General features: G+C 40.1%; 1 protein-coding gene across 1 annotated transcript in view; it reads right to left on the bottom strand.

Moving 5' to 3' along the window:
• Nucleotides 1-14131, bottom strand: part of COL14A1 (collagen, type XIV, alpha 1) — a 226996-nt gene that overhangs the window by 127433 nt on the left and 85432 nt on the right. The window contains exons 19-22 of the mRNA XM_006879473.1: nt 8490-8619; nt 6178-6300; nt 2746-2895; nt 602-718 (exon numbers count right to left, since the gene is read on the bottom strand). Coding sequence (XP_006879535.1) covers nt 602-718; nt 2746-2895; nt 6178-6300; nt 8490-8619 — 520 coding nt within the window. The remainder of the gene's footprint in view (nt 1-601; nt 719-2745; nt 2896-6177; nt 6301-8489; nt 8620-14131) is intronic.

Here is a 14131-nt window from a genome sequence, read left to right on the forward strand (position 1 = left end):
TTGTGTCATCCACATAACGTAGGTTGTTGATGATTCTTCCACCAATCCTACCATTTTTACAGTCAGGAAAATGGAGGTTTGGAGAGGTTAAATAATTTGTTTAATCAGCCAGTTTGATTCCATATTCTGTGTGATTAACCACTTCACACCGCTGCCTCCAAATTAGAGGACATTTGTCTATTGTTGCTCAGACATTCTTCACAGTGATTACTGTAAAACCAAATGCACATGTATGGGGCAGTGGTGGGGTAGTGGTAGAATTCTGGCCTTCCATGCAGGAGATCTGGGTTCAATTTCTAGCCAATGCACCTCAGAGGAAGTCACCAGTGACCCTGAGTGGAAGCTTGTATGTTGTTGTGATGATGTTCAACAGATGTCAGAGGAGCTTCTGGCTTAAGCTGGATTACAAAGGAAGGTTTGATGATCTCCTGCCAAAAAAATGTGCATCACAGTGCTACAATCATCAATCTTCAGGATGGCGCAGAAACAAATGACTTTCAGTTCCACCGTGCAGGGAGTAGCCATGAATGACAGTTAACAAGAACAAAAAACACAGCAAAGCATCTTCATGCTTAGCTCAAAGGTGATGTTTTATGCTTACCCTGGATGGATTCTATAACTATCCTGTAGGCTGTGGCATGACGGTGCATCTGCCACTGAGCACACAAGCTGGTCAGTTCAATCTGGTTGGCTTGGAGATCGGTCACTCCTAACGGGACTACAATGAAACAGAAAGAGAATCATGTCACACAACAGACAGTGCCACTAGTGTCCAAAAGTATGAAATGAACCTGAACATTAAAAAATCCATTTCAATGTTCCACACTTCAAGGCAAGAGACCAGTCCATGCACTAACATACATTTTCATAATGGCATTTTTATTAGATACGTTGTTATTTGTGACAACTGCTGTTTGGGATCAGAAAGGAATCAATATTTTTCATTTAACAGCAAATGTTAATGATATTATAGCCAGTGCGCTGCTGCTTCTCATTTTTTAAGACCTATCCTCAACAAGAGGCCTGTGAAAAATGAAGCATTACCTGCCTTAATAGGTTTCAATCTCCTGCACTGCCTGCTTCAGTGATATTTTGGAGTCTATTAAAAGCACTAAAAAAATTCACAGTAAGACACCACCAAACATACTCTTGCAGCTCGGTTTTTTAGGTTTTCTCAAGGAAAAAAAAATAAGAATAAATGTGCAAGTTATTAGCCTCTTTTTGTTGTTGGTGGTGTTGCATTGTTAAGGTAAATGTTACTTTTCTCCACTCCTACACTAGGATTATTGTCATGCTCAAGTAGTAAATAAAGAGATAAGACTGAAATCAAGTAATGGTGGTTAAAATAAAAATAAAAAAAATCAGTGTTCAAAACAATATAATTTATGACCTGAGTAAAAAGGATGGAAAATATCATGTTGGCTATGGGCTGATAACTGAAAAAAGGAAATATATAATCACGAGTAAAAAGTTCAAATGCAATAGAATGTGAACCTAAGAGTGATGGTTAATCTTCCCAACTTATTTATTTGTATTTTTTAACTACTCTACAATGAACATATGACATTCTAGGATTTTTTATGAGTTATTAAAAATTAAATAGATTACATAATTTTCACCACTGGAAAAAGACAAGCTATGAAATAAGAGGAAAAGCCAAAGTAGAAGTAAGACAAGGAGCATGAATGCATTTTTAGAGATGGTTAGAAATGAAGAAAGTTTCCACAGATAATAAAACGTATGTATAATTAATACATATATTCTTGCTAACCTTAGAACAAATGATGACAATTTTTTTAGGAAATTGTAAAAGTATTGTCTCTCCAAGAAAATAGAGATATCCCTGGGGGCTTTTTCATGGAGAGTTAAGCAAAAGAAGGATGAATTTGTAGTATTTACATTTTCTCATGGCCCCTCACGTCCATCCTCCAAGGTTGCTATGAGTCAGAAACATCTTGATGACAGGGAGGACTGGATTCTCCCCGCTTATTCTCAAATACAAGGCAGAATGACTGGTTTTTATTTTGGTACTTCATGTGTTCTCTTCTATATGTGTTAAAAATACGGATTTTTTTTTTTGCTTTATTTATGTGGTGCTTAAAGGTATTTAAGTAAAAAAAACAAAACAACCCTGTATGTTTATTTAAAAAGATGTATTAGACAGATGGTGTGGAGGTTTGATAAACATCCAGAATATGAAACAAATATGCTGACCTTGGAAAAACACTGCATTATGGCATGGGTGTCTGGATGGGTGCCTGTCATGAGGCGTCCTAGATGGTGGCAGAGAGCTAAACCCCTAACAGACTAGAGAAGAAAGTGCTTAAAGGTCACATGTATTTTTTATGTATGATGGGGGGGGGGCGGGTAAAGTGTGTGGTGAACGCTCTGAGAAAAGACAAACTTCTCCCTCTCCTCTCACTTCAGCTGGGATTGGCCTAGTTGGCCACAGACCGGTTGGAAATGTTCACCTAATTTGAAAAAACCCCAACAAAGACTTTCCAGAGGGAAATCCTATCCTCAAGTCGATTGGAACACCAGGTGCTGACATCTCCTCTGCCAACCAGGAATCCCAACCACAGCCCTGAGGGAGCAGCACACCTCTTTCCACGAAACTCCCTCCAGAAAGAGCAGAGCTGAGGAAGAGACCGACCAGCTGCCAAAGCGAAGCAGAGCTTGAGTTACAGAGCAAACAAAGCAGCAAAGCCACATGTGGGGGCGGAGGCGGCAGAACATCAGTCTTACGTGTTTTCACCACGCCTGTCAGAGCGTCGCTGAAGCCTGAGGCCTGGGAGGCAAAGATTTTCACGTTGTAGTCCATCCCACTGAGGAGGTTTGTGATAAGGATGGTGTTAATGTCGGCTCCCACAAACGTCTCCAGGGTGGGGCCAGCAACTAAAGGAAGCATAGTATGTTTCAGTTACAATGTTGTTGTTAGGTACTGTCAAGTCTAGACAACTCATAGCGACCCTATGAACAAACAAAAGGCTTGAGCCATTTCGGAAGTGGATACCACTCTTGCTTCCAAGCTTGTTTTAAATGGGGAGCTCCACCAAACACTGTCCACCATGGGTAATCATTCTCACATTTGACACATCAGTGTCACAGTGCTTAGCATCACAGCAACCCGAGTTACCTCTGTAGAGCAATGCACAGACCAGTGCTATACCACCTAGAAGAATGTCTGACAAAAAACAATTAAAACCAGGCCTGAGGGCCGCAGATTAAAATCACCCACCTTGGGTTTGGGAGCATAACTTTCTGTCCACTAGGCCAATATAGCTCTCTCTATGCTGTCGTTGTTATTGTTGTTAGGTGCTGTCGAGTCGTAGACGACTCATCGCAACCTTATGAACAAAAGGCCTGAAAACTGTTCATAGAGTTTCTGGAGGCAAGCCATTTCAGAAGCAGATGCCACTCAGAAGCACTCTTGCAGCAAGTTACATGGACTCAACTGTTTTTCAGTTAGCCAGGATTACACAGGATCAGAAAACAATAGGGGTAGGGTTTGAACCCAGGCTCAACTAGTTCTCTAACCACCTTATCTGACTCCCATGCTAGAGGTTTTCTGCTGTTGAGTATATCTTTTTTAAAGCAAAACAAAAGCTTTCTATTTGGATTTGGGTAAAAGTTTAGAGAGAAAACTGGCTTTCCATTCAACAGTTCACACACACTTTGTTTCCTAGAATTGACTGAAACTCCACCGTATTAATAGCACTCAATCAGGGACCAGAAAAGATGGGCTAATCATGGGTATAGTCCAATGGTGATTAACTTTCTAAAACACAATTTATCTGCTGGAAGGAAAAAAAACCCACAATGTTTGGGAAGGATTGTATCTAACATAATGTCAATGAAGGGAATTATAAGGAGAAAATCTGCATAGTAAAAAAATAAACAGAGAAAAGTAAAAGAAAATAAAAAGACAAACTATTAAAAAGTCCTGATCTAGTTAAAAGCTCCTAACTTCTTTCTCTTTTCTTCCAGAAAGCAGTACCCTTACTTTTAAGTTGAAACAGTTGAAGGTGTCTAGTGATATTGCCAAATGTCCATTGGACAGCAAATCATACCAACTGAGAAACACTGCTATTTGCCTCCAGAAAACTTGGTAAATATTTGTAAACTGGTCCAAAGAACAAATTCAGAGAGGCCATATTGCAAATTAACACATGCCTGCGGCCAAATGCAAAGACTGAAAGAAAACCAGCAGTGGATCCCAAGAAATAAATCTCCTAGCAGCCCAGTGAATCTGTGTCTGATCACTGCCATTTCATTTTAGTATTTAATAGGGATTTTTTTAAAATTTGGACAAATTGGAGGTGGGTATTTTAGTTGCAGCACAAGAGTCAAAAAGGCTGCTGGATAATGGGATCCCAGAGCAGAGGGTGGAGATGGTTCCAGAAACAAGAACAACTTCTCAGTCTGGCGTCTGGGACTAATGGAGGGCTTTTGGGCAGGAAGCATATTTTCTTTTCCAACACGACCCAAACAAAGTTTCTCAATGTCTTTCATGCCAAATTGGGAGAAATCGTTCAGCAACAGCTTCCTGATAAGTAACCAGTGTGTCTAAGTCCTGGATCTAGAAAATGAAGACAAGTATAGTATCTATTTTCTTTTCCATTGTGATTTGAGTGAAAGTTTGTGAGACAGACCGGTTTTATATTAAACTCTTCATATACATTTTTTTGTTTTAGTGCATTAATTACAACATCCACAGTGTAATTGCACATTTAAATGCAAATGAACACATAAAAAATTCCACATGTTTGGCATGAACTTTACTATTCCTTTACTTAAACTTCCATTAAAGGGCTATGGCAGAAGATAGTATTATAATAGTGCTCAATGGTCTTCTCTCTTTAGGAATGTGGACCAAGCATGTAGGCCACCCAGACTTGGGGCGTTCTCCTGTTTTCATGAATAGTGCTGTAGGTAAAGGAGGAGGAAGGGGTCATCTTGTAAAGCTACTCATAAAGAGGCTGCTGGAGAAGTTTTATTACCTCAACCCTACCGCACTGATGAGCTTTAGCTCTTGACATAGTTTCCAAAATGTAGAGACTGAAAGTTAATAAAATGACATTTTCCCAGTTAACTCAAGGAAAAAATAAAAGATTAGAAACAAGAGATTCTGAATGTTGAGATATTGTGTACTCAGTGCCCTCTAAAGCATCCTATCCCTACAAAGTTGAGATTTTCTTTGATTGGTTCATTGCCTGGGATCGGAATGGCTGGAGAGGTGAGGCTTACACCAAATCCACAGTCTACTTGCCTAGCATTGACCACACGGGATCACCTTTTTGATGATCTTACTAGAACGTCTTCCCCTCCCCTACAAAGGTAAGAGGAACTACCCATGTCTTTCAAAGGGCAAACAAAATCAAGTTTGGGGACAGCAGGGTGAAGAAATGCCAAACTATCCTAAAAGGCATTTTAGCTTTGGAGGTCGAGTAAGAAATTGTGCTGTCAATCCAAAGGCACATGGTTCAAATCCACCAGCTGCTCCTCCTGTCTGGTTTACAGTATCTGAAAACTCACTTGAGGATCAGCTATGGGTCAGTTCCAATTGGATGGCAGTATGTGTATATATCAATAGCTATCATCTATCTATCTATCTATCCATCCATCTATCATTATCTATCTATCTATCTATCTATCTATCTATCTATCTATCTATCAATCTATGTAGTGAGCAATCTTTCTACCATCTATCTAATCATGGTAAATATTGACTATATCATAGATTTCATTATCTGTCTATCTATGTAGTGAGCAATCTTTCTATCATCTATCTAATCATGGTAAATATTGATTATATCATAGATTTCTAAAAGAAGGAACAAAGTTGTCTCGGAAGAACAATGACCAGAATGCTCTTTAGAGACATGGATAGTAAGTTTTCATCTCATCTAGTCTGGACATGTTCCTGGAGGGACCAGACTCTGGAAATAGACATCATACTTGGTAATGTGGAGGATCAGGAAAAGAGGACGACCCTGGTAAAATTGACTGATACAAGAGAAGCAACAACGGGCTCTGGTACAGCAATGACTGCAGACGGTGCAGGATGGGACGGTGCTTCATTCTGTTGTGCAGAAGGCAGCTTTGAGTCAGAACTGACTCAAGATATCTAATCACAATAGCAATCACAGCAGTACTTCTTTTAAACTCCTTACTTACCACTAACAGGTTTGTAGACAATTCGATAGCCCTTGACAGGTGAAGATGGGGGGTCCCACGTAATGCGTAGTCGGTTATACCACTCCTCAGAGACCCGTAAGTTTTGAGGACCAGACAGGGGTACTGAGCAGAGAACAAGAAAAAACCGAATTCAGTGTGGCTCTCATCTCTACAACCTACTTTACCGTTAGCAAAATCTAAGATATCCTTCTACTGTGAAAACTATGCCCAAGTGAAATGCACTAGCTTCCCAAGGAGAGGCTTTTGAGAGTCTATAGTTAATTTAAATATTAACTATAAGGAAAAGAAGAAGGCCCAGGAGTACACAGAGTTGCACACTCCAGTATTAACTCAAAGGTAGGTGGTTCAAATTCATCCAGTGTAACTCAGAAGAAAGGCCTAGCAATCTACAGAGTTGTAGTTCTTGTTGCTGATTGCCTTTGAGTTGAGCACGACTTGTAGCAATCCTATGAACAAAAGGCTTGGAGCACCTCTACACCTACAGACATTCATCAAAGTTCATAAAGTTTCAAGACAAGCTAATAGATCAAGTCTACTCTGTCATGGGATCACTGCGAGTCACAATTAACCAGACAACATAAATCAATAATATGAATGCGGTGAAGGACTTTTATCTGAAGTTCAGCAATGAACACAGTGCCGTTTGGCTCCTTTTCTTTAGCTACTTTTAGTTCACCCTGAATACAAGAGCATTTCTTAAAGATAATCTACCAGTAGGCCCATTAGTTGCAGAAACTAAGTAACAAGGGAGAGCAATATTGAAGGTGACATCCACGCAATTAGTAATAAAGACATTTATTCTTACAATATGCTTCTAGTTATTATTTTTCTCCTGCTCTCATCTTCATGCTGCCTATATTACTTAGAATTTTAGGCTAGCATTTATCAGTTTTTAGCAAAGCATTGGTAAATTTATTAACTAAAATTCATAAAGAGGGTTTCTGTAAACTACTATGGATAATGATTGACATGATATCATTTTATTGGGATGACCATTGTTTAAAAGAAGTAGACCGCTCACTAACACTTTGAAACAAGTGATTTTACTATACAGAGATCATTATATGTGGTGGCATTTCTTTTTGTTTAAGAGGTTTGGAATCCTATATTGTTTTAAGGCTTGCATAGCCTCCACTGGGTAAACTGACTCTGTATCTACTCATCCTTTCCAGATGGATTATTTCCATTGCTTTACTTTTTTCGTTTGTCTTCTTAGTCTTTAAATTTGAGTAAAAGTTTATAAATCATATTGGTTTTTAACTCAATTGTTACAGACATTTTGTTTTATAACATCAATTACAAATGAAATTTACTAAAGTGATTTATTGCCATGCCTAACCAAATCCTTATGGTATAGTCTTTTCCTTTCCTCAGATTATCTAAGAATTTTTACCTTTTTCCCTTATTTCTCATCCCTGTGATTAGGGATGAAATTGTGGTATCATTTTTGTAACTAGTAACAGTCTTTGCATAGTCTTCGTTTGAGAAAGAGTTTGTGTCTGTGAGTGCATGCATGTTCGTGTGCGTGTGTGTGTCTGTCTGTGTGTGCACAATGGGAGCCTCTTATAGCTTACAGTGATTTCTGCTAATTCATTAAATAGACGCAATAGTAGATCTGTTTGCCTGAAGTGTAGCTTTTTGGAGGCTGGATGTCCAACTCGTTGGTAGTTAGTTACAGTCCCTTTGCCTTCCCACCTCCATGCTCGCCTCCTCTTCACCCCCACAGTAGCAGAGCTTCTTTGGAATATTAGGGTGTGGAGTCGGGTGGGGTTGTCTGATAGAAAGACATGGGTAGGCAAGGAGGATGTGCTTTGACGAATCAACAGGAGTGTGATGAATCAATTTTATGTCAAAAGGAGAAATAGGTTATCATTGCTTTTCCAGTCTTAGCTTTTAAAGAAGGGCAACTGAAATCCATAGCAATTGAGAAATTTGCCCAAAGTCATACAGTTTGCATGTTTAGAGATAGGATTCAAACCCAAAATTTCTGTCTCCAAATTGCTTTTGCCCTTTTAGCTAGGTTAAACGGTGTGCATCAAAGGAGATGGGGATTTTAGGCATTTGCCAGTGAGTGGAGTCCCTGCCTATGTGCTCATAGTTATTGCATTCATTTATTAACCCAGTGTCTGCAGGTTTGCATCCACGTGGAGGGAAGGACAGGTGCTCTTCACTCACTGATAATCGCAAGGACCACAGTGCTGCTCTGACACATGGCGTTGTCCTGATTAGGAACCGACTTCACAGTGTCTGTGCATGCTCAGCCAAAAACCAGAGACAGAAAATTCACTCACAAGTTTTCCCAGGGGCCGAGACGCTGACACCTTCGCCATCAGTGTAGATGGGGGTCACTGTGACTTTGTATTCCGTGTCAGCAAGCAGAGGCTTCAGCAGGAGTTGGTTCTGAGTTCCAGGCACCATAACCTAAACAGAAAAGCAAAAGTTGATGCTAAGTAAGATTCCTGTTCCCACTCTTGCCCGAGAGGAGCCACATTGTGGGCACTTTGAACTATCAGAAGCAATGAGGTGTGCTTGGAGAAGAAGGAAATAGAGGACGTGCATGCAAAACCACTTCTTTCTGAAAATCCCTCTCTCTCAGTGGTGACTTCTCGTTTGTAATGATTAACGCAGAAGATTTAATTAGAAGCTCCAAGGCTCAGGGGAATAGTCTCCTCTCAACATCATCTAACCATTCGTGAAGTAAGTGGACAAAGACAAGAAGCAGGTGTTTATGACTTAGGAGAGTTCATTCCACAACTTAGCTCATGTATCTTTTTCCACTTTACTGAAGTAACCACTTGAAAGTTCAGCTTTCCCTTCTATATCCCTTCAGTGATAATTTGATCCCAGCATTATCACTCTTCCATTTGCAAAAAATGGCTTTTAGCCAAGAGCAACAGAATCAGACATTAAATTCAAGGTCTCCAAGTTAGAACATGGTCACCAACACCACTAGTGTTGCAATTCCTCTTTTCTTCTGAAAGGAGATCTCTTCTTTAATCTGAAGTCCTCACCACTCGGTCTCCAACAGCTACAAAAACGGGCTGTGGCAGTGGAGCCAACATCCGTCCAGGCAGTAATGAAACACATCATGTGGCGTGGCAGTGCAAATTCTGGCTTTCCTTTCCCAAAAGAACGGCGTGGAGCAGAAAAGCCACATGCTCTCAATGCAGAAACCACAGAGAGGTCGGCCTGCACTCCAGCAGTGAGATGCTGGCACGTCTGGGCTATTTAAGGAATTTAATCATGGCTGGAAACACGCAAAGACGCAAGAACTAACCCAAGAGGGCTTAAGGGTGTCACAAGACTCGGACAGCTGGAGACACTTTTCAGTTCAGGGGCTGCACAGAATGGCAGCAGGCAGAGGGCTGTGCTGTCTCTCTGCTCCTGGATGGAGGGGAGAAACCTTTATAAATCATGCAATAAGCCTGAGAAAGCCTTGAGTTGAACCCGGGAGCAGCTATTGCGAAGATTTAGTTAAGCTCTAAAAGCAGTGAAATTTACTTTATTTTATTTTTAATATGAAAAAGGAGGTCTGGAGTAGGTGATTCTAAATTAGATTATTATGTTCCCTGAGACTTCTGAGAGACGTTGAAATGCACATGTGTGGCTGGGCTGATGTGTGGGCGTAGGAACCTGAAGAGATTCTGAAAAGGAGCTCTGCTCTGCTTTGTTCTAGAGTGATCGACTTTAAACACACATAGGAGACGTCGCAGAGTTGCTCTGACTTGTATTAATTAGCTCCGTGACGTGGCTCCATCAGGGCATTTTTGATCAATTCTTTGGAACACAGAAAACCAAGCAGGCTGTCCAGCAAACCACCCCTGTTGATATCTCTGAAGTAGCTCTTCAACTGAGAACCAATCCAAGTTAGAGGAGAGACCACTGAGAGGCAGTGCAGCCACTCTGAGGATGCATTTAGCTTTCCAGGAGGACATTCCTTCTGGCTGTGAATGAATAGCTATCACTTACTCAGGGGGGGCGGGGATGACCCATCTTTCTCTTGGGCAATGACTGGTGGATTCTAACCACTAGAGATGGATGCAGCCTTTCAGTTAGTGGCTGCATGCAATGGCCCTCACCATCGGAGCAGGGGTACATTTTACAGATGGGGAAACAGAATCCATACACAGTGAAGGGCTACAGTAGTCAAACTGAACCTACCTAACTTCAGTAATCTGTCTCCAGGTCTTTAACCCCTCAAGTCACTGCACATGAGTGTCCTGCTTGAAACTTTTTATACCAATGATCCTCATTTCCAGAGAAAAATGTCAGTCTTCTCTACGTGTTCCTACTGAAACATGGGCTACAGGCCACAGCAGATGGTGATTTTATTTCTACAATTCTGTAACAGGATGCTTATAGTTACATGGGATGCAGGTTTAGCCAGTGGCTATTATGCAGAACAGATTGTCCGGGAGGCTGGGCTCTATGAGGAGAAGTGTGGCATCAGAATTGGTAGAAGATTCAACAATCTGTGTTATGCAGATGACACAACCCTGCTCGCTGAAACTGAGGAGGACCTGAAGTGCTTGCTCCAGAGTGTCAAGGACTGCAGCCTTCAATATGGATTGAGGCTCAATATCAAGAAGACAAAGATTCTCACCACTGGGCCAATTGTCAGCATTGGGATGGATGGTGACGAGATTGAGATTATTCACAGCTTTAGTTTACTTGGCTCCACAATCAACACTCTTGGCACCAGTAGCCAGGAAATTAAGATGTATTGTGATGGGAAAGTCTGCTGTTAGGGACCTCTCCTGAGTACTGAAGAACAATGGTGTCACTCTGGAGACTAAGTTGTACCTGATATAGGCTCTGGTCTTTGCAATCACTTTCTATCCATCAGAGGGCTAGACAATGACTAGGGATGATAGAAGGAGGATTGATGCCTTTGGACTGTGGTGCTTGGAAGAGTGTTGACTATACAATGGACTGCTAGGAGAACAAACAGGTTCATCTAGGAGAGGATTAATCCAAGCTGCTCGTTGGAGGCAAGGATTCTAAGGCTTCGTCTGACATACTTTGGACATGTTGCAAGGAGGGACATCATGTTTGAGAGGATGGAGGGACAGCGCAGGAGGGGAAGGCCCTCTATGAGGTGAATTGATTCAGTGGCTGGGGTAATCGAGGTGGGTGTATCCAAGACAGTGAGATTGGCATAGGACAGAGCAGGGTTTAGGGCTGTTGTACATAGAGTCGCTTTGAATTGCAAGCGACTCGATGGAACATAACAACAACAACAACAACATATTGTTCTTAATTTTTTTCAGAAATGAAACTACTAGTTCCATTATCACCCCAAGCTCTTCAAGAGAAGCCTGGATCACATCCAGCAAGTTGTCTCCTGAAATAGACAGAAGATTCTTGACACCTTATTCAATAAATGTCATTCTACATAAAGCCTGGCTTTCTAGATAGAGTTTCTTAAAGTCATTGTGAAAAAGAATTGAGTGCTGCTGCTGCTGTTTTAATTCGAGCCCTCTCAGACCAAGATGTTTATAAAATAGAATAAAAATTACTTTCTCAAAAAGTGATGGTGTGCTTTCCCTGTGCAGTGATGTCAAATTGTCATAAGTCTAAAAAAATTAATCTTATTTTATGTTTACATAATTTATTGCAAGAAAAATGCCATGAAAATTCAATAATAAGAACATTTGAAGATCAAGAGGAAAAGAGTCTGAAGGAACTCTACATCTAAAAGATTAATCTTAAACTCTGTGCTTGTCCTATAAGATTCTGGGTCACTGCTCCAAGTGCCATTTTTTCCTGGAAAATTGTGTACAACTCTAAACTACATCATGGTTATAGATTCTGGACAACTAGTCTGTCTCTGGAGAACTTGAGAATCTTAACCAGCTTTTCAGCAGTAAGTGTGAGATCTTTCTCCTGGGGGAACAAAACTCAGGACAATGTCATGGCCACACCTCCATGTTTCAGAACAGGTGAGGGGTCATATTTCAGAAGAGGAGGGAGTTAATCCTTATGAAACATCTGACAAGCCCTTTTCCTTTCTAAAAATCCCAAAAGGTTTTATTTGTTCATTTGTTTCAACTGGAGATGCTCATTTGATTTTCTTGACACAAATCTATTCATACGATTACTGCAATTGGAATAGTAAATTTCATCCACCTTGTTTTACATGTATTAGAAATGAACTTGGATCTACAAGGCTAATAGTACCTGTGGTATTCTCCAACCTCAATATTCTATTTAATGCTTTCCTCATTAAATATATCTGCTTATACAGTTAAAGAAAGAGGTAAAAGAAGACTCTTTCTTCACCAGATTTGCCTTTCTCATTTTCAAACATATTCCAGGCATTTTTTTTCAATCCTTGCTATTGTTGCTAGATGCTGTCAAGTTAGCTCTAACACATAATAATTCCACTTAGTACAACAGAAGCCATCCAGTCCTGCACCATTGCCATAATTGTTGAAGCCCTCCAATCCTGCACCATCGCCACAATTGTTGAAGTCACGAAGCACCTTCTTTGCTTTCACTGACACTCTATTTCTTCCAACTTCATATTCTTCTCCAGAGATGGTCCTTCCTGATGACACACTCAAAGTATATGAGACCAAGTCTCATCATCTTTACTTTTAAGGAGCAAGACAGATGTGTTTGTTCTTTTGCCAGTCCATGGTATATTCAATTCTTTCTTGCCAATCTCACAATTCAAAGTCACCAATTCTTCTTCAGTCTTTCTTATTCATTGCCCAACTTTCAGATATAAATGAAGCAAGTGAAAAATACCATGGCGTGGGTCAGGCACATCTTAATCTTTATGGTGACATCCTTGCTCTTTAGCACCTTAAAGAGGGCAGTAGATACGCCCAATGCAAAATGTTGCAGACATCCTCATTTTAAGACAGCCATCTGGTCAGTGGGAATTCAGACCCTGAGGCTTTGACACAATCTGTAACTGCCTGTCCTACTTGGTTCTACAGCTTAAATGTTTGTCTCCAGAAAGAGCAAATTACATCTGTATAGAAGTAACATTTCCTAAATCAATGGCATACGCTCTTCATTTATCCTGAGATGAGTTCCTAAAAAGGTGCATGTATACCACAAGGCTAGTTCAATTGAAGTACATTAAAAGATCTTAAGATTGAAAGACTTGTACATTGCTTTCCTCTGAGTAGAATAAATAATAGTGACAAAACCCCCCTATAATAATAGAGTGAAACCTATGAGAATGGGAATTTTACAAGACTACTTTGCTTCTGTATGTCTTGAAAGTTTTTCTTCCTGGACAAAGTTTCTCTCCGTCTTTTGGCAAGTTACAATCCTTCAAGCTGTCCTTCAAGCTGTCAATTGCTCTCAATCAAGTGCAAAACATTTTACTTGTTCTTCTCTGACAGGTTCTAGAACTCTATTGTGTGTGTCCCAGTTTCCTCAGGTTTAACTAGGACAATAACACTTCTGTACAGCAAATGTTTATCAAAATGACCAATATTTTTCATCGTTAATTAGAGTTTGTTTAACTGAGCACTTGTGTGTGTCAACCTTTTGATCTATTTTCTTTCATCTAGGGGTCTGCATGTTCCAAAAATAAGCAACTGGGAGTGGAAAGATGCCAGAAAAGAGGAAATTATCTAGAGACTGAGCAAAGTAAATATTGTTGCACCTTGCATAGTTTACAAATGCATGTAGGAGATTAAATTGTTACTCCTTTTCCAAATTAGCAAGAATAAGTCCCTAAGAAACTTCATGTGTTTCTTGGAAAGAGAGGAAACAAAACAAACAACAACAAAAACCCTGTCACTACTGGAGAATTTTCATGTCTCAATTTTAAGGATAAACTTACAAGAACTGTGACATGTGAAATAAAATCTCAAGATTATATCTTCAATTCCCACCGCTAAACACATTTTTTGTATTTTTTAATTTGTTTGTCATCAGTTACTTGAAATACATGGTTCAATTGAATTAT

Source organism: Elephantulus edwardii, unplaced genomic scaffold (genome assembly GCF_000299155.1).
Source record: "Elephantulus edwardii isolate Elephantulus edwardi_28Jun2011 unplaced genomic scaffold, EleEdw1.0 scaffold00003, whole genome shotgun sequence".
Classification (NCBI taxonomy): Eukaryota; Metazoa; Chordata; class Mammalia; order Macroscelidea; family Macroscelididae; genus Elephantulus; species Elephantulus edwardii.